Raw genomic sequence first — 22,642 nt, forward strand, 5'->3', positions numbered from 1 at the left:
CTTCAGCTTACAAAAACAAGGTGTAAAAAGAGTAAAGATTTACAAAAAAATCATAAAAACATGTTCTGTATTTCACACCCAAAAGACAAAGGGACGAGTGCAGTCCCGGGCTGTGAGCAGGACCCATCGGCTAATTATTCCGAGGACAAACGAACCTGTGAGAAGCCGCAGGTGAACTCGGCACCAGGAGGTTTCCTGGGGGGTGTCTGGAGGAGATAAACCCGGGACGGGTGCTGTAGGGGTGAGCGGGGCAGGAAGAAGCGGTTTGGTGTTGCATAGCATTGGGGCGCCCTGCACTGGGACCAGTTGGCCGTTCCCAGCGGTGAAGCGGGTGCCGAAGCTGCGGAGGGGACGGGGGAAGCGCCACGTGAGGCCGAGGGAGCTGCGCCCGCGATTTAATCTGCTGTGAACCCACACGACAGCTCCTGGGAGATCCTGTTTATAAAGCAGGATTAATTCCCAGCCCTGAGCGTTAGGCAGCGGGACCACAGCGCGGGCTCAGGCTCTTTGGATGCGTTTGTGCGGGTTTTCGGTTTAAAACGTTCTGCGCGCTGTGACCAAGAGCTGCCCCACAGCCGCCCCGAGCCAAACATCCCGCTACCCACAAAAACGCTGTTTTCAAAGCGGGTTTTTTAACATCCTGTAGAGAAATGAAGCTCTTTTGAAGTATGGATAATCTGAGTTATACCGAAACAGTTCTGCGGGACAAGGGGATTAATTAGAACATTTAAATCATTTTATAGTTAATCTTAGTTTTGATTTAGAGCACACTAATCTCCTCCTGGGGCCCGGGTTCAGGCAGGGGGCAGTTCATGCAGTTAAGTATGTAAGGCTGCCATAGGTGACTTACTGGATGTTGTCTTAACAAACCTTGATTAAACTAAAAGCTGCTGAACCTGCGATTAGGAGCAGCGCGGCTGCCCCAAGCTGTGAGACAGCTGGACAGATTGCCAGAAACATTCGGTAATTAATTGGATTCTCTCGTCACTCGCTGCTGCCCGGGAGCGTCCTTGAAGCACCGGCGGCCGCGCTGGGAGCACAGCGCAGCATCAGCTTAAGTCGTTAGTGACGCAAGTACGGGGAACGTGAGGCAGGAACCACAGGCTGCTCTGACTTAAAGACTCCCCAGAGTCCCTGAAAAATCAGGAGACCCTCCCAAAGCACCTGGCTCCTCGGTGCAGCACTTCCCAGCGGAGGAAAACCGCTCGTCTCCTCCCCACAGCTCCCTCCCAGCACCCCTTTCCTAGAGCAGGATTAACTTTGTAAAGTGCCGAAGATGAGCTTTAATTCTGCCCTGCTCGTCAGGAGTGACGCGTCCAGGGCGGCAGCACTGGGGGTCCCGCAGCACTGGGGGGTCCCGGCAGCATCCTGCCCCAGCCCAACACTCCTCTCCGAAAAGCTGTTTTAACTTTCTAAGATGTGTTTAAGTTTCTTCTACGGAAAGACAGACTCGTAAAAAAGAAGTTTTACAGGAAACAAACTCATCCACTTGCTCCTCTCCTGTAAACTGCCCCTTGGATGTATAGATGTGGCTTAAAGAGTTTGACTGCTTAACCAACGCCAAGTTAAGCAGGGAAGAAAACAGGACCTAACTCTCTTTTAGGTGGGCTCCAGGTTGGCAGCGGTAACTTACTGTAGTTTACACATCTGATAAACGAGGTGAAAACTTGGGCAATGTGTCATTCCTCTTGCAGCAGCAGCACATGGCCTCGAGGCCACTCGTTTCTTAAAGGTGAGCGAAGATGACACTCGTTATGAAAATGTCACCGTAAATCAGAGGTGGGGAGTTCCACAGCCCAGACACCGCGCTACGACAAATACACAGATTTCAACCATCTAGAGCACGAGCTGCTGAGCTTGCTGGTAACTGCGCTCACAGAGATAGGAAATGAATAACACCAGTGAGCGTGAGCACGGGTGAAAACACGCAAACCCGCCGCTTCCGTCAGGAGGGGGAAAGTCACGACATTTCCCTAATGTTTCTGTCCCATGAAAAATATTATTGGGTACAAGGCACCGAAGCATCCCCTGAAGGCAGACATTCATCAGAAATCCTCCCGGACCCTGCCACGTGTACAGAACCAACCCCAAACCTTCTTCATCAGCTCCCACGGGACTGTTTCAAACTCTCGTCTCCAAAAAATAACAGCATGTGGTCTCCAAGTTATACTAAACCGTCAAGAAGGTGGGTTTTGTTGGCTTGAAAAGGAGCATGTTGCTCAGACATACAAGACACGGGGACCTGAAGGATGGGGGAGAGCGGGTGTGACACCGTGCTCTGACAAAGCAGGAGGTTCTTGTTTGCCGCGCTCATGTCTGCATGGCCGCAGCCATCACCAGCAGCCAAGGGGAGAGAGATCCATTCACCCATAGGAGAGGAGATTCAGTGGAAAGAGAGGAATGAATGGTATTTGGGACACCAATTGTTTGAGGAGCCTCGTGTTTTAGATTACTTCACCTTTAACCACTTCAAAAACTCAACAAACCATGATTGAAAAGGTCATGTCTGTGCAGCTACATATTCAGATCTGATTGAAACATGAAAGGTGAACAGCCAACCCCAAATTATAAAAACACCTGAGGTGCAACTGTAGGTTGAGCAGTGACTGGGAATAGTCACCTAAGGCCCTGCGTTTCACACACAGTTCTCAAATCAAGATGATGATGGATACAGACATTTTTCCAGCCTTCCAAACTCAACATGGAATTTGAGATTCAATTACATTCCTTCCCTTTACGTCCCATCAGAAATAAAGACTCGGGAGGCTGAGCCGCGTGCTGGTTTGCGGCGTGAGACGCCCCCGCGTCCCCTCCCGCTGCCGGGGCTGCGCGGGCCGGGCTCGGGCTCCGCTTTAACCCGCTCACCAAAGTCGTGCCGCAGGAGCCCTCGCACAGGCTTTGGTTTTGCTGCCACTGTAAAGAGGTGTGACACGCAGGAACGCTCCCCTTTTATTACAGGGGTTTGATTTTTTTGCTTTTAAACACACTTTCTCCAGAGCAGAACTGGTTTTAAGATCACATTCTGAGTGAATTTAGCTGCCAATTCAGTTCAGCCCGGAGAATAAACCATCCAGTGTGCACGCAGCCTCAGTAACAGTGCGAACCCTGCTGGCAACGCTCCCCAGCCTTGGGTTTGCCCTCTGACGATGGCAAAGCAAGTGGGACAGCAGAGCTGGCTGGGGCCTGGGGGAACATTTTCTCTGCTAGAAGAACATTGAACATTTCTCCAGCAGAACGGCTCTGCAGACAGTCACCCCACCTACCCAACAACCGTTCAAATAAATACCTGGGTGACTGCGTGACTCAAACCCTGGAAATCTGCACAGCAATGAGAGGGGAGAGTACTGTACCTGCTCCTTCTGGAGTGATACCAGCATTACTGGGACCAGTGGGGTTTGAAGCCCGTTGAACGCTTCTGTTTCCTGGCTGTGCTCGTTTGTTACACACCTTACATCATTCCCTTTTGATATGAGATGAATAATACAGCATCGATCTTTCTCATTGGATTTTTTGAGCGTAATTTAACAAGAAGATGCTTTAAAACCAAGATTCTGAGGACAATCTTACGTGTCAGAATTGCACAGCTTGGTAACGCTTTTCCAGACCCTGGGCGGCAACCAGGACCCGATCCCTTCCCGCAGCCTTGTTCCTACGGCCAGGAAAGATGCCAACGGTTCTTAAAAAAACTGAGACTTGATGGAGCTGCAGAGCTCCCATCACGGGAACGTCAGCCTTCTGTCCTTATCGCTATGTTTGGACGGCACCTGAGCTTGGAGTTGTTTTTCTGAGATTCTTGCTTTGTCCTGCACTGTTCTTTGAGTGTAAAAAAGGATGTAAGCCTGGGTTTTGCACACCTCCTCCACGCTACATACATTCAGTTTGGAGTCATTGCAGTGGACCCAAAAACCTGGGGATCAAAGGAGAGAGAGGACACGAGTGAGGGAGGCGGCGTTCCTTCCCAGGGCCTTTTGGAACTGTTCATTGGAAACATCCACAGAGGAAACGGGAGACAGGCATCGCTGTCTTTCCCCTACAGATGCTTTGGAACAGAGGTTCTAATCTGGAAAACATTTTGATAGTTTCTGTGCTGTTAACTGAGTTTGGAAAGACCAAATCATAATTTAACCAATTGTAAATTATAGCCCCAAGACTCAATTAGGAAAATAAAACTTCCCCAGGGACGGCCAATTTGTACGTCTTTCTCTGCACGTCAGAAGGCAGAGTCAATACTAATTCAGCTGCAGAAAGGGCTGCTGGAAAATCACAGCACCCTGCGGATGTTATTCATGAATAGTCCCTGTCCAGTTTCAAAACACGTTCTGTTTATCTCATCATCCCAAGGATACTGAGAAAAGACGCCCAGCTGGAGCAGCTCCACGGGGTTACTTCACATGGGAAAAGCATTCATGCTGTTAACAGCGAGCGGTAAAAGGGACCCGCAAAGCAACGAGCAGCAACCCGTGCTTTATGGGGAAAATAAAAGAGAGAAAAAGAAAACATGCTACTAGCAACACGTTCTGGGAAACAAACTACCGTACGTCAGGAAACTTGGTTCCAAACAACTTGGATGATAAAGCTTTACAACGCACTACGTCTACGGCACAGCACACGAGTTTCTTGCATTTGTTTCCTCGTCACAAGGCACACGCACCTCCCTCTGTGTTGTAGCAATACGCTGTGTAGTGTCCTGAGCCAAACCCTTTCCCGTGATGCATCACCACAGCGGAGAGGTCATAGACAAAGGTCTCTTTGTCAAGAGAGGAGAGAGAGTCCCTGCAGCAGTAAGGTTCCATGTTTAATACCTGGTCAAAGAGGACATGGACCCCAATCTTCTCACGGTGATTGCGCTCAGACCACCTGCAAACACATGGGCACCGTCAAAGACGCGGCCGGCCGGCGGTTCAGGCCGGGGGAGCCGCGCACACAAGCACCGGCTGCTGAACGGCCCTGAGGAGCGTTCTGTGCCGGGGCAAGCGGGCAGCACGGGGCTTTTCACCTCTGCTTTCACTCTAACATCGGCATTCTTTGCATACAGCTGACGCCCATTTGTTATTTGTTAGCACACTGCTGAGATTTGCAACAGCCAGAGACAGACACGCACCTACCGTGACGGTCTAACAGCGCTTTAAATACTCAGTTACATAAATACAACCCCCACACACCTCGATTCCCTGTGCTAACCATTTTAGAAGCTTTACATAACATTTTGAACTTTGCTGCATTTAATTCAGCGGGTGTATACAGAATATTGGGATTTAACTATCACAGGCTCCCAGCTTCAACAACTCACTCATCAGTTCCCCCACCTCACAGCCACTGCTTCAAATCGTCTGCAAACCCAGACAAATACCATTGAATACAATGCGAGGGAACCAGCATTTACATCTACAAAACATTCTATTGTGTGTATAATAGAACACATGCTCCAAACAAGCTACTGATTGCAATGTAAGTAGTACTGACAGGGCATCACACACCTGGTTTGGGTCAAATGTCTATACACGTGCGTTTCCCGGAAAGCACGAGAAGTTGAGCGCCCACACGAGCCTGTTCTGCCCACGGAGCGCGCCCCACTCACCTGAAGCGTTTAAGGTGCAGCCGGAGGACCTGAGGTAGTCTGTAGATCATTAACTGCTTTTTAGCTTCACTCAGAACCAGAGGTTTCGGAGAAGACTTTCGCCGTTTGCCTATCAAACAAACAAAATCAAGGCAAAGATGGTGAGGGTGTCATTCATTTTCAGAAGGGGAAAAGAGCACATTGTGAGCTCTTTTTCCAGTGGCGGCGGGCCGGACACACGCGCTCGGGCCGGACACACGCGCTCAGCACGGACACGCGAGGAAACACTTCTCATTAATCCCTTCGCAGAGCAGGAACCTCTAGGATGAAAATGCACAGGTTTAAAACACAGCAGCAGCGCGCAACTCACTGTTGCACTGGTCGCACGCGTATATCCTCCCTTCCAGGGCTTCCGTCTCGGTGAACTTGGCCAGCATTTCGGTCAGCAAGCACTCCGTCTGGTTCACCGGGACCAGCCCCTTCTCCAGCGAGTGATAGCGCTCGGGGAACTCCAGGGAAAGGTCCCAAAAGGGCTCAACCGTGTTGGATTTGTAGTTGCATGTTATACAGGTGACCTGGGAATGAAATACATAGGCACAGAGGTAGTTATGAACACATACACCTGCAGAGGGGCGTTGATGCCCACAATAAATAGCCGGTTTGTGCCCAAAGGGCAGCGCAGTTTCAGGCGCACAGAGGCGACCTGTGAGGCAGAAGAAACGCTGCTCATTCCAGTCTGCGAGCTGTCTGTCTGCAGCACATCATTTCAACTGCTTCCCCAATTCATTTTTTTGAATAGAGCCACTGTTTCCCTCCGCTGCCTCGGAAGAACACCATTACAGAGAAAAACACCATTACACATACACCGCCAATTCACCGTTGGTAACAAGCACCCTGGATCTCTTTTCTACTACAAAAAGTACACATTTGCGTTTATCATGCAATCATCCTTCCACATTTTCTCTACTTTCCTTGCATATTTCAAAGTGTATAATTCCCTTAGTGTTTCATCTGCTAACTATATAAAAATTATTCTTGAATGGAGCACGAAAGGACAAATTTCAGATGCGCTTGTTTCCTTATGTCATCCCAGAGTATTCAGTAAGAACAGCAGAAAAGTTTTAAATTAAACTCAGAGGCAGAAAGTGAGAACATGAGGTAACAAAACCGGAAAGCAAATCTGCTCAAACTCTGTGTCACTGCGAGAACTATTTGCCAGAAACCAACTCCCAACCTTGTGGCTTCATCTGCTGAAGGCACCAGGAGCTTCAAGACGGATTCGTAGTTGGGGAAGGAATTCTGCGCATGGAGGGGTTTAAATTAAATCCAGCGTGTGTACGCGAGAGTTACGTAAGTAGAATAAAAAGCTTGGCAAGTTATTTATAGTGTATCGTAGCAGCAGATAAACAACACTGATCTGTGCGCATCTTCACGCTGTTAACACAGACCTACCGCTGAATTCAGAACACGCGCCACGTCCAGAGTCAAGAGCCGACCCAACAAAGAGCTTTAGTTAAGAAGCCCACAAGAAGTTCACGCACTGCAGAGATGATTCAAAGGAACCACGAGTCAAACACCCTCTCCCTGAAAAGCCAAAAGCTTTAACTTGGAAAATACATCTTTTAATCTTTAACGTGCACGTAAGTTCTTACGGGCGGTAAGCTCGGTAAGATTGGCACTGAGAGGGACGATATAAATAGTGATGAGAACACACACGTGTGATACTGCGTGCAGGCTGGTCCTGCCAACCCTCGGTGCTGCATGGTGCACACACTTCATTTCTCCTGGAAAGCAAATGTAATTGAGGACTTTGAGAACGCTCTGGGCTGCCAGAGTCTGCCTGGTGGGAACAGCGAGTTTAGACAGGGAACCGCACAGTTCACCGCAGTGAGCAGCACGACGGGCGCTTTCGTCTCCTACAGAAACCTCTGGTAAGCACGGTCAGTATTTCAACATGACTTTCACATGCCTGCAAAAAGAGGAATGATCACAGAGAGCTGACTCTTTATAGCACGAGATGACTGCTCCCTCCGTCCTTCAGCACGTTCTTTCCAGCCACAGAAACAAAACCAGGCAGGGACAAAACAAGTTACAAAGACACTTTAAAACACTGCAAAAACTTAAAACTAAGGGGACAGAACTACTGTACTTGTGCAGATTTCATTCTGAAGTGGCAGAAGCCAACTGCATTTACAATACACGTGACAAATGTCAAAAACGTGACAACCTGCACAGCAACCCAACAGATTTCTTTCTCAGGAGACGCTCCTAAGCAACTTCTCTCCCTATCTGGTGGCTCCTCAAGAATCGGCGCCTTTGCTCCCTGGTGCGAGCGGCTCCAGTTGATTTCCGTGCAAAAGCAGGTGCCTACCTGACTAAGCAACTGCCCGTGAAAAATGGTGTTCACCACCTTCAGGACCTGCTTGGTGAGCTTCCTCTGCGAGAACGGGATGAGGATCCTGCGCTTGGTTCCTTCCGACTCCAGCTCCTGCTGCACTTTGTCCAGCAGCTCGCAGAGGAACTCCTGCGCGTCCTGCTGGTCGTAGCCTCGGAAGGCGGGGATGAGGCTCCACACGGAGTGCAGCATGGCGAACGGCGACACCAGCGCCCACTTCCCCGACCACATCACTCTGAACAGGGTGTGCAGCTCGTGACAGAGGGAGATGTGCTTTGAACTCGGTTCCTTGGGCTGTATGAGCTCTAAACTCCTGCTTATGGAGGAGCCGCCGTTTAAGGCAGCTGGCAGGTCCTGCGCGCCACAGGGTCCCACTTTGTCAGTCCTCCCCGGCTCATTAGCGGCCGACCCGTTTGCCAATTTGCCAGGCATCCGAGACTTCCCATTCACAGTTTTGGCTAAGAGTTCTTCTGTTTCACAGAGATCAAGTGTCAAAAAACATTCTCTAAATTTCTGGAGGTGACTTAGCACTTGCAGAATAGAATTCATATAACACGTGTTTCCCAGGTTCCTTAGACCCGTCACGCCAGGAGTCATCAGAGGCTTCCGCCGGATGGAATAAAACTGTTTGAACCTGCTGCTCTGCACCTGCCTTGAGGTAGGAGAAGCGGCCGCCACCTCCCTGAATTTCCTTGGAATCCAGTTGTCCCTGTGCGCGTGAGATAGCAGCCGGGCGCTCTTGCGCGGAGGAGTGTTCGCCAGCTCCTCCAGGAGCTGCCTCTTCATCTCCTGCCGCCGCTGCCGAGCCGCCTCCTTCTTTTTCTCCAACTCCTCCATTTGCCTCTTTTGTTTCAGTTTGAGCTGGCCCCTAGAGCTCTTATCGAACCAGGTCCGCAGCGCCTTGGCAAGCAGGGCCTGGCGCCGGTGCCAGAGCGCGGTGAGCATCTGAGACTGTCCCTGAGGGCTCCGCGGGTGGCTGCACACGTCTTCTCCCAAAGCCATCGATCGCAACGTCCTGCCGCTCCTTGTCGACGGATCATGTTTTTGACTTCTGATCGCCAACAGAGAACTTCTCAGCAACTTCAAGTCGCCCTCCGGGTTATCATTCAAGACGTAATCTTCACAAAGGTAACAAAAGACATAGAGATCGTTGACCTCCATGGCCAGCGGGTGCCTGGTCTCTTCGAAGTGTTTGAGGGCATGCTCCTCGATGTACGTTCCGCACGCCACGTGGGAGCACTTGAGACAAGCCCAGAGGGACTCGGTGGTGCGGCAGTCCACGCAGTGCCACTTCTGCGGGTTCAGGATCGAGTGGTCCTGGGCGAGTCGTAGCCGCCTAACATGTTTGCATCTATCCATGTCTCACAGGAGTCTGCGCTGCTTCGACCTTGGGGGGCAAAAAGAGAAAGGAAAAGGTCTTAGAGCCACTATACGCATTCAAAATTATCTCTTTGTACCAGCTGTAAAGACCTATAAAAATACAGATGTCACGTCTTGTCAATCCCAACCGCAGTTTGCACTATTTCTGTGTAGTTTTTTAAAAGCGGTTTTTAGTAGCAGCAAAAGATATTGGGTTGACAAGGTCTACAGAATAGAAGTGTCTGTGTCTGCTCGGGACGGCCCAGGCGGCCCCCGCCACCGCACCCACCCAGAGCGGCCCCCCCGGGGAAACGATTCATTCCGTCCACACACACGTTTGATCTTTGGCTGCCCTTGTGAAACTGATACATACGAAATGCAGTTGGAATCGGAATGCATGCCATCGGAACCAGACCGCGGTTACCAACTTCCCGCAGAAGCCACAAAAACATCAGGTAATTGTCATAACCAGAGCGTTTGCAAGTCTGCAGGCTTCATGTTCTATCCTCGAATTCCCCGATTTCCCACAGCGTCCCGCACATTCCCATGTTTTAAAAAGAAAATCAACAGGGGAAAAAAATGAAATGTGTAAGACCATGTTATAATAAACCTAAAGGAACATCTGTATGTCTGCATGTTTGTGTGAGCGCACAAGCAGTAAAAGCAACTGATTTACTAAATCTCTATAGTGTGAGTGGAGATAAATCAAATCGGGGATACAAGAAGGTGCAAAAACCTTTCACTCCGTGTCCTGTGCCCCCATGTTGTATAAAAGACCCAAAGAGTGTGTCCGAACCGCTGTGCGCCAGCACCGCGGGTTGTTCTGGCAGTCCCTGCACCGCTCGGCGCCGCGGGCAGGACCGGAGGCAGGACCGGCCGCTCGCGCTACTCACGGGGTCCCGGCTGAACATCCTCCCCTCCGCGGAGCCGCCTCCGGGGCGCCCGCCCGCCCCATGTCCGCCGCGGCGCCTCTGCCAGCCGTTAATTACCGCTCAAGTCTTCGCTGTGAGGCAGCTCAGCTCCAAAGCCCTGGAGAGAGAATATTCTTGTGATGCACATACACAAAGTGAGAACGCTGGCAGAGTTGCTTTCCAACACGATTAATCCCCTCGGTGCAAGCGCTGCTGCGGAGAACACGTTTATTACAGAAACCAGAATTTTCTGGAAGTCAAAGCGTGAACGCAGCTCGGACACAAATACAGAGATGGTAAGAAACGGCACCTGGAAGAGGCAGTCTGGAATTTCCATCTTCCCGCTTTCATACTCTGATAATCTATGAATGTGCTGACGACGTAGCCTCTCCATACATCTTTAGTAGTGGGTGCCCCAGCATATGGCAAAGATGTGAGTTAAAAGAACTGGGCGCAAACACGCAGCTCCTGTGATCGCACCCGTTCTGGCTGCTTCCATAACTCGGGGAAAGGAGCAGGGAGGAGATGGGAAAAGAAAGGGAAATCTATCCTGAATTAAATTTGGTTTCTAGATGATTTTGCAAACAATAAAAATGAAGCAATGAATAGTTGTCAAATGTGAGCGGCAACAAAATAAGAACTACAGAGGAAAGAAAAATAGCAAAAACCTGCATTTTGCCCAAGGCAGGAAAGATTTAAAAAACGTATCTGTTGTAATAATCCAAGAAAGACTGAATTCCCTGGCTTACACATCTACAACTACAGCACTTGAATGCAACAGAATGTGGTGACGGGAGGGACAGCAGCAGCACGCCAAGCGGTTACAGATGTCACAGAGCATCAGCTCTGCCTACAGAGCATTGAGACCAAAGCTCAGTTTACAAGGGGCAGAGTCCAATACCCTGAAGGCCCCGAAGCTTCAGGGCAGACACCAACCAGCTGCAGAAAACCCACCTGACCATGTCAAGAAAACATCTTGATAGTGGTCCCCAAATCATGCTAATTTACTTAAATGACTCTCCCTTTCCAGTGACACTGCTGCTAAAGAGGGGAACTGTTAAAGACAAAAATGAAAATCAAAGCTCTTCTACTATTGAACTCAACTTGAAAGCACAAGTGGCCACTCCAGAACCCATCTCCGCAGAATGATTCTGCGGTGCCTAAATCACCGTGTTCGTTATTGATTTAAAGCAGCCCAGAATGTGCCCAGCGCTGCGCTCGTCCCCTCACAAACCCCGCCAAGACACTTTGGGAAATCCTGCACTAAACAAAGGACACGTTGGCTCTCATCCTTCCAAGCTGGAAACATCCCATCCCACCTTCCTCTCTGACCTTTTTTCCCTCTTTCTTCTTAATTTTTCCGCTCAGGTCTTGACAGAGAACTGTGGAATAATCCCATCTCGCCTTGGTGAGACCGAGTGGCACAGATTCCAGCTCCAAAGAGTATAGACACTATGGTAACATTGACAGCCTTCATTTACATAAAAGAATACTAATTATGTTGTATCATCAACATCTGTGATTCTGCTCACTGCCATATGCGACAGTGCTGGGAATTTAACCCTTGCGTCTCCCCAGCGTATCCCAGATTCGTACCGTCTAACAAAAACCAGGCCTTCTAAACACCATTTCCTAGAGACCCATTAAACAGGGGCTGAGTGCAGTCGCTCGCCAGCCCCGCAAGGGCTCAGGACACGAGATTGTCAAAGAGCACTGAATTGATCCTTAATTTCCAAGGCAGAAAGGAACACCGCTGATACGTTGCTGCTTTCAGCTGGGTAACAGGCTGCGCGGAAATCAATCACCGGCTGAGCCGGCGCGGCACCGAATCATGTTTAACAATGAAGCGGCCTGTCAGGATATAAATTACAAGCCTTTTGTCAACTGCTTTTGCTTTTCCTGTGCGGGCCGGCAAGATTTCCTGTTTGAGAAAGGACAGAGAATTTAACGGCATCGGTCAGTTAACAAAGCAGCTTTGTTACACCTTAATTCAGCAATTCTCAGCACAAAAGCATCTTTGATACTGCGTGTGATATTCCCCACCTGTTTCTCTTTAGGCATCTCTGGATACTCCTCTCGCAAATCTAAGCCCTGATCCCACGTATATTCGGCTGCTCTGCGAGTTAGAAACAAACGGTGTTTATTTAACCCGGAGCACTGCAATGAAACGGGCCGTGCGGTACCGTGAACCACGAGCTAACGGGTGTCTGCAGGCCCACGTGCACACAGACCCTTAAATAAGTCACTGAGAGACACGCACACGACTCAGAACAAAATGTGCTCCTCTTTTCCATCTGCAAACAAACAGCTTGTCATAACCTACTAGCGAGAATACAAAGAACGCACCAACAGGAGAAATTACAGAGCTGTGATCAAAGGAAAACACAGGACCTGTAAAGAGCTGCACAAGGGGAACAAAACCAAACCAACCCTGCAAAGATGCCGGGGTGGAAGTATTTAAGATATTGCAAGTGAACAGTAATTCATGTGGCTGACGTGACAGCCCAGGACAAGCCATGAGCAACACGAGCGCTTAATGATGGAGAATTAACACCTCACATGTTAAGGTCTTGGAAATGAACTACAGTACATTAGGTTTATTTCTTGAGTGTGCAGCTTTTTCCATCAAGGTAGATCTCACTTTAAGAAATATCTGTATAGTTGTCCTTTCTCACCTACTTAGATCTGTTCTTTTCCAGATAAGGGCTGGGGGAACAACTTCATTGCTCAGTATGGAGCAGAGGTACCAGAAGGAGGATGGGGCTGCACCGCAATGCCACTAAAGGTGAGTTAAAGCTGAAATAAAAGCATAGGAAATACAAGGAAAATAAGGACGCTGGATTCCCCAGTTCTTCTTGGACTCCCAGTGATGTTCTAGAGACAATTTGAAAAACTCTTCCCTTGCAAATCACTTGCGGGGTTTCAATAGCGGGTCAGACCCTGCTTGCTTTTCTTGCATGCCTCGTAATCCTGGAGAAACTTACGGCAAGATCCTATAATAGCTTCAAGAACCAAACGCAGCAGAAACAATTTGGCTCTTGACCCTAAAAGAGTGTTAAAATAAACCACATGACTTTATTATGTCTCTTTGCACCATTGTTACACATTTGGAAACTGATTAAAGACATCTGCACAGATCCGTTGACACTAGGTACTTGCTTTTTCTCAATAAATGTGCACGAAGCGAAGAAACAAGGAGTGTAGGGCTCAGGGAAGGTGCTGGGGGTATTCTTGTGGTCAAAACTACACATCCTACACAAATATATCGCATTTAAAAAGGTTTAAAAACCTTGGGTGCAAAAACACAAGTGCCTTCCCCTCTTGCCCCCAATAAACAACTTTCTAGGGACAAACCTCGAGCAGAATTTCCAGCCTGCTGCAAAAACTCAAAAATGCAATAGAGGAGATATTGGAGAGTATATATATATATATATGTTAAAATTGCATAACCCAACCCACCAGCTCTTTGTCCTCTTCTCTCGCAGAGCCGCCCGCTCGCCAGGGCAGGAAGAGTTTCCCCCTTGACTCCTCCAGTTCAAACCTGCTGCTTTTAGACCTTCAAATCGCGTCTCCAAAGAGTCACCACAGCCCCAGAGAATTCTGCAGTTATCCTGGAAGCAGATTTTCTTGAAATCTGTCAGCTTTCTGTCCCACGATTGCCGGGTTCTCTCTACCCAGGGTGACGCGCTATCGAGTGAGTTACAGGCAAGTGAACACAGCTGACAACGGGAAAACAAAGGAAAACACACGAGGAAGAGTTACAGATGGTACAGATGACTCAAGATTCAGCGATTCTCTGAAAAGACAAGCAAAGCGATGAATGAAATAGAACTGTGAAGAAAACCCTATTTCCTGCACAGAAAACCCTATTTCCTATTACCTTCCTCAGTGCAGGTAAACGCGACTTCTGCAGGACTTTAGTCCCTGAATCACCTCAGGAAGCTCAAATAAGCAGATATTGCTCTGTATCCGATTTTAGAGGACACCACAAAACAAACGAGTAATAAAGCAGTTAGCGAACACGACGAGATGTTTGGCATTACAACGGTCTGTAAGTAGATGCTAACTGCCCGATATAAAGCAATAACTTCACTTTACGGGTCAAGCAACCAGCTTTATAGAATCCATGAATTCCCAACGAATTCTATTTCCATAATTGTGACAACATGATTTCATACATTTTTCATGTAATTTCCATAATTGCGACATGCCACAGCATTTTGAAGTGTTCTACGTGTTTGCCCCCGAACAACACTCGGCTGGCACCGGCAGTAACAGCTTTAGCAGACACAGGATCAGCGGCACCGACTCCCAGTCCCGAGCTACAGCAATTCTCACTATTTGGAAATGCAGTTTTTTATAGCCCACCAGCCCCAAACTGCCGGGGTTTGTACCCAAACCGGTGTCTTTTTGTTTCCTTTCACTCTTAGCACTGCCCAGTTGGGCAAGGAGTCGAGCTTAGCGAGGCTGCTGGAACAGACAGAGGATGCGCTGACGTGTTCAGGGGCCCAGACCCAGCACAGCGAACAGGGCAGCTTGAGAATAATTAACAAGGTACCAGTTAAACAAAACCAGCCATGTTATGTTTCAACATGGCCTAACAAAGCAGCAATAGAGGAGATAAATAGCCGCTTTCTTATGGCCCCACTTTCCCTACCTTATTATTCCTTTTAGTCTTGGCCAAAACGCTGCGTTTGTCAGAACACAAAAAGCGTTATTTCTCCCGACCGCGCTCTGTAAACGTTATTTCTCACATCCAGTGCGTATCACATTCATCAGACTGTCACGCGAACAATACAGAGTTGCCGCTCACAGCAATAGTTCAGACATTAGGTATTAAAAATACTAAAACTCCACCATTGATAAGGCAAATTATACACAATTTCCACCCATTTTCACAACAACATCAACGAATTAAACATAACTTTCTGCTGCTGGAAAAACCATTAGCAAGGTCAGGACCAGGCAGATTTTGATCTATGGTACCTTGCTCCGTCCCCCCAGCATTTGCAAAACCTGATGGTTTTTGTATCAAAAGACATGCGACTTTACTAAGAGCAAAGCAAGGGCAGAGCCCCGTTGCACAGGTACGGGGTGAAGTTCTCTGGCTTCGGCACAGCGGAGAATCCCGGCGGCTGCGGCAGAGCCCTGAACAGCCCTGGCATTCAGCAGCCTCTTCACCATCTCTTTGTGATCGACACAAAGACGGATTATCCCAGGCACTGAATACTTGCTAAGTTACGGGTAGTCCTCTGCTGTTCTTCCTCCCCCATTTTAATTCATATTCATCCTGGCAAAATCTTAGACAGACTATTAACTAATCTAAAACAACATCACAGCTGATACAACACATAAAGCGATCAGTCAGACGAACATGTCAGTGCCATCTACTGAAGCAATAAAGAACAAGACAACCCAGCAGACTGGGGCTTATTATCTTCCCAGCCGTCATGAATAGGCAAAGAGTATTAAATATAAAGTGCAACATTCCACAGCCACATTGGGCTGCGCTTTGAGCAGGGAAGGTGCCTTCGAGACGTTTGAGGAGCAGGGATTACCAGATGAAATGACGACGGGTTTCCACACACCTCTCCATCATTTCCTTCCATTCCCTTGCCAATCAGCCCCTACCGAGCCTTTTAAAACCCCAAGTGAGTGAAACACAGCAGCAGCAGGAACATTTGCTATGGGTTTTAATAAAGGCAAACCTGCCTCTTCGCAGGTGTGCAGAAGGAGACCTGAAGTGGCTTTAGCAAAACTAAGAACCTCAACCCTTCCCGACGTCCAGCTGGCCGGCGAGGCTTGAGCCTCTATTTCTGGAACCTATGGAATAATTCACTTGCTCATATGCACCTTTTTGTTTTTCTCCCCTGTTCCTGATGGAATTATTTCCAATTTGCATACTAGGAATCCTGTTTGGGCTGAAATCCTTCTCTATAAATCACGGGCGATATCTGAGTTGTGCCTTTGTCCTCACCACAACACGACGTAACAGAACGATGCAGGAAGCGGGAACCCGATTTGCAGAATATCAGGTTGTTAATCTTCTTTAAGAATGGAAGATCAACCGCGGCCCGATTCTATAGCATCTGTTATTTTAATAAACTATCCTCCTAAGAGGTCAGAGTTCATCGCATCAATTTGTCTCGAGATGAAACGACAACAGGACAAGGAAACGAAAGACAGGGTGGATTTGGTTTTGATGCCGCGATCCAGCGCCTCAAAAAGCTGTTCCTAAAACCTTCCCATTTGATAACAAGCAGGATATTACCTGCGTTACTGCAGAAGAGCAGCACAAACGTCCACGTGGGATTTTTGAGTGCGCCTTTGAGAAACACTCGCTGTGCTCACCAGCCTCAATATGACATTTGCTGCAAATAAATCAGCTCTTGTGAGAAGGATCTTCAGCCTTGCTCTCATTCAGGTGAATTAACTATTCTTAGTTAAATAGATTTGCTTCTAGTCTTAGTCTGATGACAGATTAACTCATGACTGGTAGGATTATAGATTTACCCCTGAACTAAATCACTTTTGAATCTGAGTTACAGCTATTAGTTCTTTAAAGCTTAGCTGAACGGCTTTTAGTACCTCCTTTGTGTTTTTGAAAGAATGATTAAACATCATTAAACCCAAGCTAAGGGCTCTTTCTCACAACTCCACTGAATAAACAGCTAATTCAACTTGTACAGAGCAGCAGAGTTTTACCTGGATTTTTTGGAGAATAATTAATACTGTTCTAAGTCTAGAATACTCAAAATTCAAACACGTTTGTCACGTTTGTGTGGGTTTTAAGCACATCAAAAACTGAAAGGCACCAGTAAGGAGAGTGAGGAGCTGTCTTTCCCCTACTTTTGTATCTTTGCAGAGATATTTAACCATCACTCTCTCAATTTAATTAGAATTCCAACAAACCACCTTAATTAATTGCTCTTGCTCTCTACTCTTCCATGAGAGGAAGCACGGATGGGACAGCGAGGAGAGAAAAAGCCACCGATCTACATCCCCAGACAACGGGGTTTAATTTTAAGTAACACGCAACCCAAGTTTCGGTTAATTTATCGTTAAGGGTCCCTCTGGCTCACACTGAACCAGCTGCCATCTCTGAATCAGAACACATCGCTTTTCACCGGTTGGTAATGACTGAAAACCCCCACGCACCCCAAAGCACATTGTCCTGTCCAGTATCTATAGATACACACACACACACAAGTATATAGACGTACAGTCTGTTTAAATCAATATTTAGATCCCTCTCTCCACCCAGAAGAGCCACCAAATATTACTGAGTATAAAACCCCACCCGTGAACACAAATGCAAGGCCAAATTAGCCAAAAATGATGTTTGCTTCTCGTTTGACTGAGTTACACAAACCTGTGGGGGGGGGACGGGAGGAATTAGGGCAGAACTGTTTTTGCTGAAGTTTAGTGGATGAAAAAGTTGTTGGTTCTGATAGCCTACAGTTCGGTATTTATGCAGATAATGCTCGAGCTAGAAGGCAGCCACAAATCTCTTATCATTTTCTTAATTCACACGGCTCTTGTTATTCAGCTGGAACGCATTTAATATACAACATAACGTGGAATTCTAAACTATCTAAAATTAGCGGGTGAAGCTGTATTCAGCACGAGGCAAGAGACAAACAGGGCTCATCACGTTAAAATAAAGGGTTCAATATAAAACACAGTTTTGGTGTTTGGAGAAAAGGCGAGCCCGTTTGGCACAAACGCATTGAGCAGAGCGAGGCTCCGCGACACGGACCCCCGGACAGGGGACCAAACGGAGCAGAACCGCGTGCCGGCGCTCGCTGCCCGCTCAGGACCCCGCGCATTTCTGGCTCCAAGCTGCTTATCTCTTCACCCGCATCCCCAGCGCACAGGCGGCACCGGCACCGCACCGCCCGCCGTTCAGAACCGCGAGCGGTCTGCAGAGCCTTCTCACGGCATGAGACGGGGCAGAACGCACTTACGGGACAGTATTTCTTCATCAGATCTAAGCCGCCCACCGCAAAGTGAATGGGGAAACGTGGCTGCAGGGCAGCGGTTCTCAATCAAGTGGACGGATTTGCCTTTCAGAGGGAAAAAGGGAAGGGAGCTGTGGTCACCATCTCTTAGTCAGCTCAGCTGATGCGCTATAGAAGGTCTCAATGGAGGAACACAGCTGTGGCCCATAACTCTTGGCTTGATCTTCCATGCTTTGACTGAAAAGCCTGAAAAGAACATAAGTGAACTAAAGCTTTTCTCCGTTAAATTGGTCCTTTCTAAACTGCCTTCACCCAGAGAGGCCAAAACAAAAAGTTCCTTTTTCAGGGTGTTTGTTTAGAGGTTGAGTGTAAAAGTTTTCGTGATACAAACAACAAACTGAGGTACAATATGAGAGACCACGCTATTAAAGATCGAGATGGAGCACGTTATTTAGTAATTCCTGCCTTCTGTAGGGACCCCTACATCCACGTACACGGGTTTTGCTTTGGCTGAAGCACCATTCTGCATTCCAGTTAGCGAAATGACAAAACGTTGAGAAAGCACCTCCTACGAACGTTTTTCTACATAGTAATTTGCCATGACTGATACGTCACACGAGATGCGTTTCAGCTGCACTCACACTAACTCTGAGCTGTCACAGCCACGCGTTCCAGTTCTCTGTCTTCATTTGAAAAAGCAGCTGAATGACACAGCCAGAGCAGCGAGAGCAGCGAGGAGCACATGGCGGGAGGAGCGGGGATGCACTGGAAAGAGCTGCTGCTGCTTCTGTGTTTGTCTTCTACCTTCCCAGTGAAGTTCTCAAGAGGACAGACCTGGCAGTGCATCACATTACGATCACCTAATTAAATGAACTTCTCTAGTGAGCCTTATTTAAAAAAGCAGCCTGCAACGTCTGTTGAGGACAGAGCCGCAAACAAGCCAACATCATGCGGAGGATCACGATTAGTTGCAAGAAACCCACTGCAGCAAGAACCAGCACTCAGGCTCTCAGACGCAGCGGCCACACACCAAGCTAAACGTGACCTTTAGGTTTTTTATCAGTAGTAGTCTTATGATTAACAGTTCAATGCACAAAAGAGATGCTTTGCCGTTCCCTTTGAGTTTACAAACCCAAGTATTAACCGGAGCACGCGCCGCTTTGTTTCGCAAGCTGCAGCACATGAGGCTTATTGACCATTTCTCCATCCTTCAGGCCTCCCGCGTGCCTCGTCAGCCACAGCGCTCTGCACCACACGCAGGAACCGCGGCCACAGATTCTTCACTAACGATCTTTGGACACACAACAGCTAAATAAATCCCCAGTCTTGCCACACTAGCTGCAACACTCTCTAAACCGTTGCATATGTGACTATTGTTAAGCCCTGCTCGCAAATAAGCAAAATTCTTTGTAACAAACAGAACTTGCACAAGACCAAGAACTATTCCAGACCTGAAAAGCTGCCAATTTCAAAACACCCTTTTCACTTGAAGTCAGCTCACATTAACAGGAAAAATGATTAGGGGAAAAATAAACAAGCGTTTACCGTTTGCAGCCTTGTGTTTGAAACCACACGTAGCTCAGAGACATCAAATGCTGCTCATGTTTGGCACATAATTTTCGAATATTTGCACCTAGAATATTTTCAAAGCAATTAAAAACACCAAGTGCTTTGCTGGACCGCCCCCTCAGCTTTTTTTTTAACCGCGCCAACTCATCTGATGATTGTAAAACAAGATCAAGCCCCGAGCGCCGCTGCCCAGGGCAGAGCAGCCCAGCGGCGCAACTCCAGCCGCTCTGTTACACCGACACTTGCTTAATCCCAGGGCAACTTTAATCCCCAGCGTTCACACATACACACAGTTTATATACTCGCAGTTCCACCCTCTCCTGCAGCTCCTTCTCCCCTCCTCGTTTCCACATCCCAGCCGTGCATCTCGTCTCAATGAGCAGCTCGGATCTCCACCTTCCTCCCCCTCCCCGACACCTTATTTCTGCTTCCACTCCCACCTATCATCCCTTCTAATCTCATCCCTATTTTTCGCCTTGCCTTTGCATGAGAACGACCAACACCGCTCAGGAGAAGCTCCCGCTGAAGTCAACTGGAGTTTTGCCCGGGCTAAGGAACCGGTTGCTCCCATCGCATCTTTCCCGGCGCTCCCCGGGTCCCAGTGAGCGGCTCCTCTGCAGCAGCAGGACATAAAAGAACCAAATATTGCAACATTCCACACGAGATGAGCTCAGCGCCTTCAAGAGCTCACAGCATCTTTCCCTCATTAAAACTACAAGTGTCGCTCTGAAAAGTAAAGACACTTCTCCCCGCTCCCACTGTGTTTTTCAAACCAAGCGGGTGCTTCCATGGCCGCGTCACCGTGTCCCCGCGGGCTGTACCTGCACATCAGGAGCTGTTCTGACACACGGATCACGCTTCTTTTTCCTACGTACAACCGCACGCAAGACAATTAGCGGGCGCGTTTCCTAAAATCAGCAGCTTTGCTAAAACTGGCTCGTTATTTGCTTTGGTTATTCGAGCATTGGCGGGAGGAGGCTACAAACTGCTGCCGCCCCCTCTGCTTCGAATCCTGTTGAAAAGGCGATTTTAAGGGATGCTCTGCTCCCTGGGCAGACACCAGCGACAGAGACACCCAACCCCAAGCCCCTCGATCAACTTCAGCCTTTTACCGCTGCGGCGGGCGGGGACACAACCCCGCGGCTTTTCCTTGTTTCACACAAACATAAATCAGCACCGACTTTCCCCGTTTTTGTGCCCTCTCCACCGCGGCCCGAGCGCAGCAAGGGGGTCCGCGGGCAGTTTTTGGGCGCTCCCCCCGCGCTGTGCCCGCCCCGGCCGGCGGGGGCGGCCGAGCCCCCGGGAGGGGCCGGGACCGGGCAGAGGGACGGGGAGGACGGGGGGGGCGCTCCCGCGGCCCCCGCGCCTCAACAAAGGGAAAGTTGCGGAGCCGTCGAGGCCGGCGCGGGGCTCCCGCCCGCAGACAAAGGCGGCGGCCGCCGGGCCGGGGGGGATCGGGGTTCGCCTCAGGTCCCCCCCGCGCCCCCCAACCGCACTGAGGGGAGGGGGGGGCCCCTTTGGGGGGACGGGACTAAGGACCCCTGAGCACCCTCCTCACAGCGGGGTGTCCCCCCCCTCAGCCCTCGCCCCCTCCCGCCTCCCCTCGGGCGGGTCGCGGTGTCTCCCCCCCCACCCCCCGGCCCCTTTATTTACCGCCATCATCAGCACGCGCGAGCTGTCACCAGCGCCAGACACCCCAACGGCCGCCGGCCACGCCCCTCTCCCCGCCCATTGGCCGCCCGCCGCGCCCCGCCCCGCTTCGCCATTGGCTGCAGCGCACGCCACACAGCGCTCTCTCCCGCCCCCTCGCCCCGCTCCGCATTCAGCGCCGGCGCTTAAGCTGATTCCGTAGAGCGGAGTGGGGCGCTAACGGCGCGGCGGGCGCACCGGCGGACACCGTTTGCGCAGCCGACGCCGCGGCGGGGAGAGTTCTGGCGGAGCTTACAGGCTCTGCATAGCCGCTAGGGGGAGCTCTTCAATGGCTTACGGTGGAGTAGCCGGCGGGCCGCGCCGAGGGGCGGGGACTGCGGGGGCCACGCCCCGCACGGTGACGTACCGGGCTTTGTGAATCCCGGGCTGAAGTTCGGTTGAGTCACGGGAGGGTAAATAAGGATGTTTAGGAGACAAAGAGACTCGTAAAGGGGCGGCGCGGGAGCTCACGCGGCCCCGAGGGGCCCTGAGGTGGCTGCGCGGGGCGGGAGGTGCCCCAGAGGGCCCCTGAGGTGACAGGGGAGGGACCCCAAAGGTGATGGGGGGAGCCCATGGGGGCTCCGAGGTAAAAGAGGGGACCCTGAGGTGAGCACAGGTCAGCGGTGACACAGACACTGACCCACCGAGCACAGGTCAGCGGTGTCACAGACACCAGCGACACGGAGCACGGGTCAGCGGTGACACAGACACTGACCCACTGAGCACAGGTCAGCGGTGACACAGACACCAGCGACACGGAGCACAGGTCAGCGGTGTCACAGACACCAGCGACACGGAGCACAGGTCAGCGGTGACACAGACACCAGTGACACGGAGCACAGGTCAGCGGTGACACAGACACCAGTGACACGGAGCACAGGTCAGCGGTGACACAGACACCAGCGACAGGGAGCACGGGTCAGCAGTGGCACAGACACCAGTGACACAGAGCACAGGTCAGCGGTGTCACAGACACAATTCCTTTGCACAGGAACAAAGTTCCCCTCTCGTCCCGTCAAGTTTTTCGGCAGAGCGACAGGTGGGAGCCCGCTTGCTTCTGCCGCGGCAAGAGGACACTCCACAGCCTTGCGGTCTCCTTCGTGAGCTCCTTCGCCAGCCTTCCCACAAATTCCATTTCCTGTGAGATTTGCCGCCCTTCCTCTACACCTTCCCTTTCTGCCCAGTGCCCGGCGTGTTCAGA

At 49.9% G+C, this 22,642-nt stretch overlaps 1 protein-coding gene across 2 annotated transcripts; it reads right to left on the reverse strand.

Annotated features, from left to right (window-relative positions):
* Positions 1-2,862: 2,862 nt before the first annotated feature.
* Positions 2,863-21,440, reverse strand: USP49 (ubiquitin specific peptidase 49). 2 transcript variants are annotated; one of them, XM_080358340.1, is made up of 7 exons: positions 21,406-21,440; positions 10,205-10,340; positions 7,929-9,339; positions 5,928-6,132; positions 5,579-5,687; positions 4,652-4,857; positions 2,863-3,907 (listed from the first exon to the last, which is right to left on the reverse strand). In XM_080358340.1, exons 3-7 carry the CDS (start codon positions 9,309-9,311, stop codon positions 3,717-3,719), a joined length of 2,094 nt encoding a protein of 697 aa, XP_080214466.1. In that variant the 5' UTR covers positions 9,312-9,339; positions 10,205-10,340; positions 21,406-21,440; the 3' UTR covers positions 2,863-3,716. The 2 variants fall into 2 exon arrangements, with proteins under 2 accessions (XP_080214466.1, XP_080214465.1); XM_080358339.1 differs by lacking the exons at positions 10,205-10,340; positions 21,406-21,440 and adding an exon at positions 9,685-9,821.
* Positions 21,441-22,642: the final 1,202 nt, after the last annotated feature.

Source organism: Nesoenas mayeri (genome assembly GCF_963082525.1).
Source record: "Nesoenas mayeri genome assembly, chromosome: 23".
Taxonomy (NCBI): domain Eukaryota; kingdom Metazoa; phylum Chordata; class Aves; order Columbiformes; family Columbidae; genus Nesoenas; species Nesoenas mayeri.

Coding starts and splice junctions, on each gene's coding strand:
- USP49 (XM_080358340.1), bottom strand. CDS start 9,311: ATGGATAGATGCAAACATGTTAGGCGGCTACGACTCGCCCAGGACCAC. Junction 6,133..7,928: donor ACGGGCAGTTGCTTAGTCAG/GTAGGCACCTGC, acceptor TTTCATTCCCAG/GTCACCTGTATAACATGCAA. Junction 4,858..5,578: donor CTGCACCTTAAACGCTTCAG/GTGAGTGGGGCG, acceptor ATGTGTTTGCAG/GTGGTCTGAGCGCAATCACC.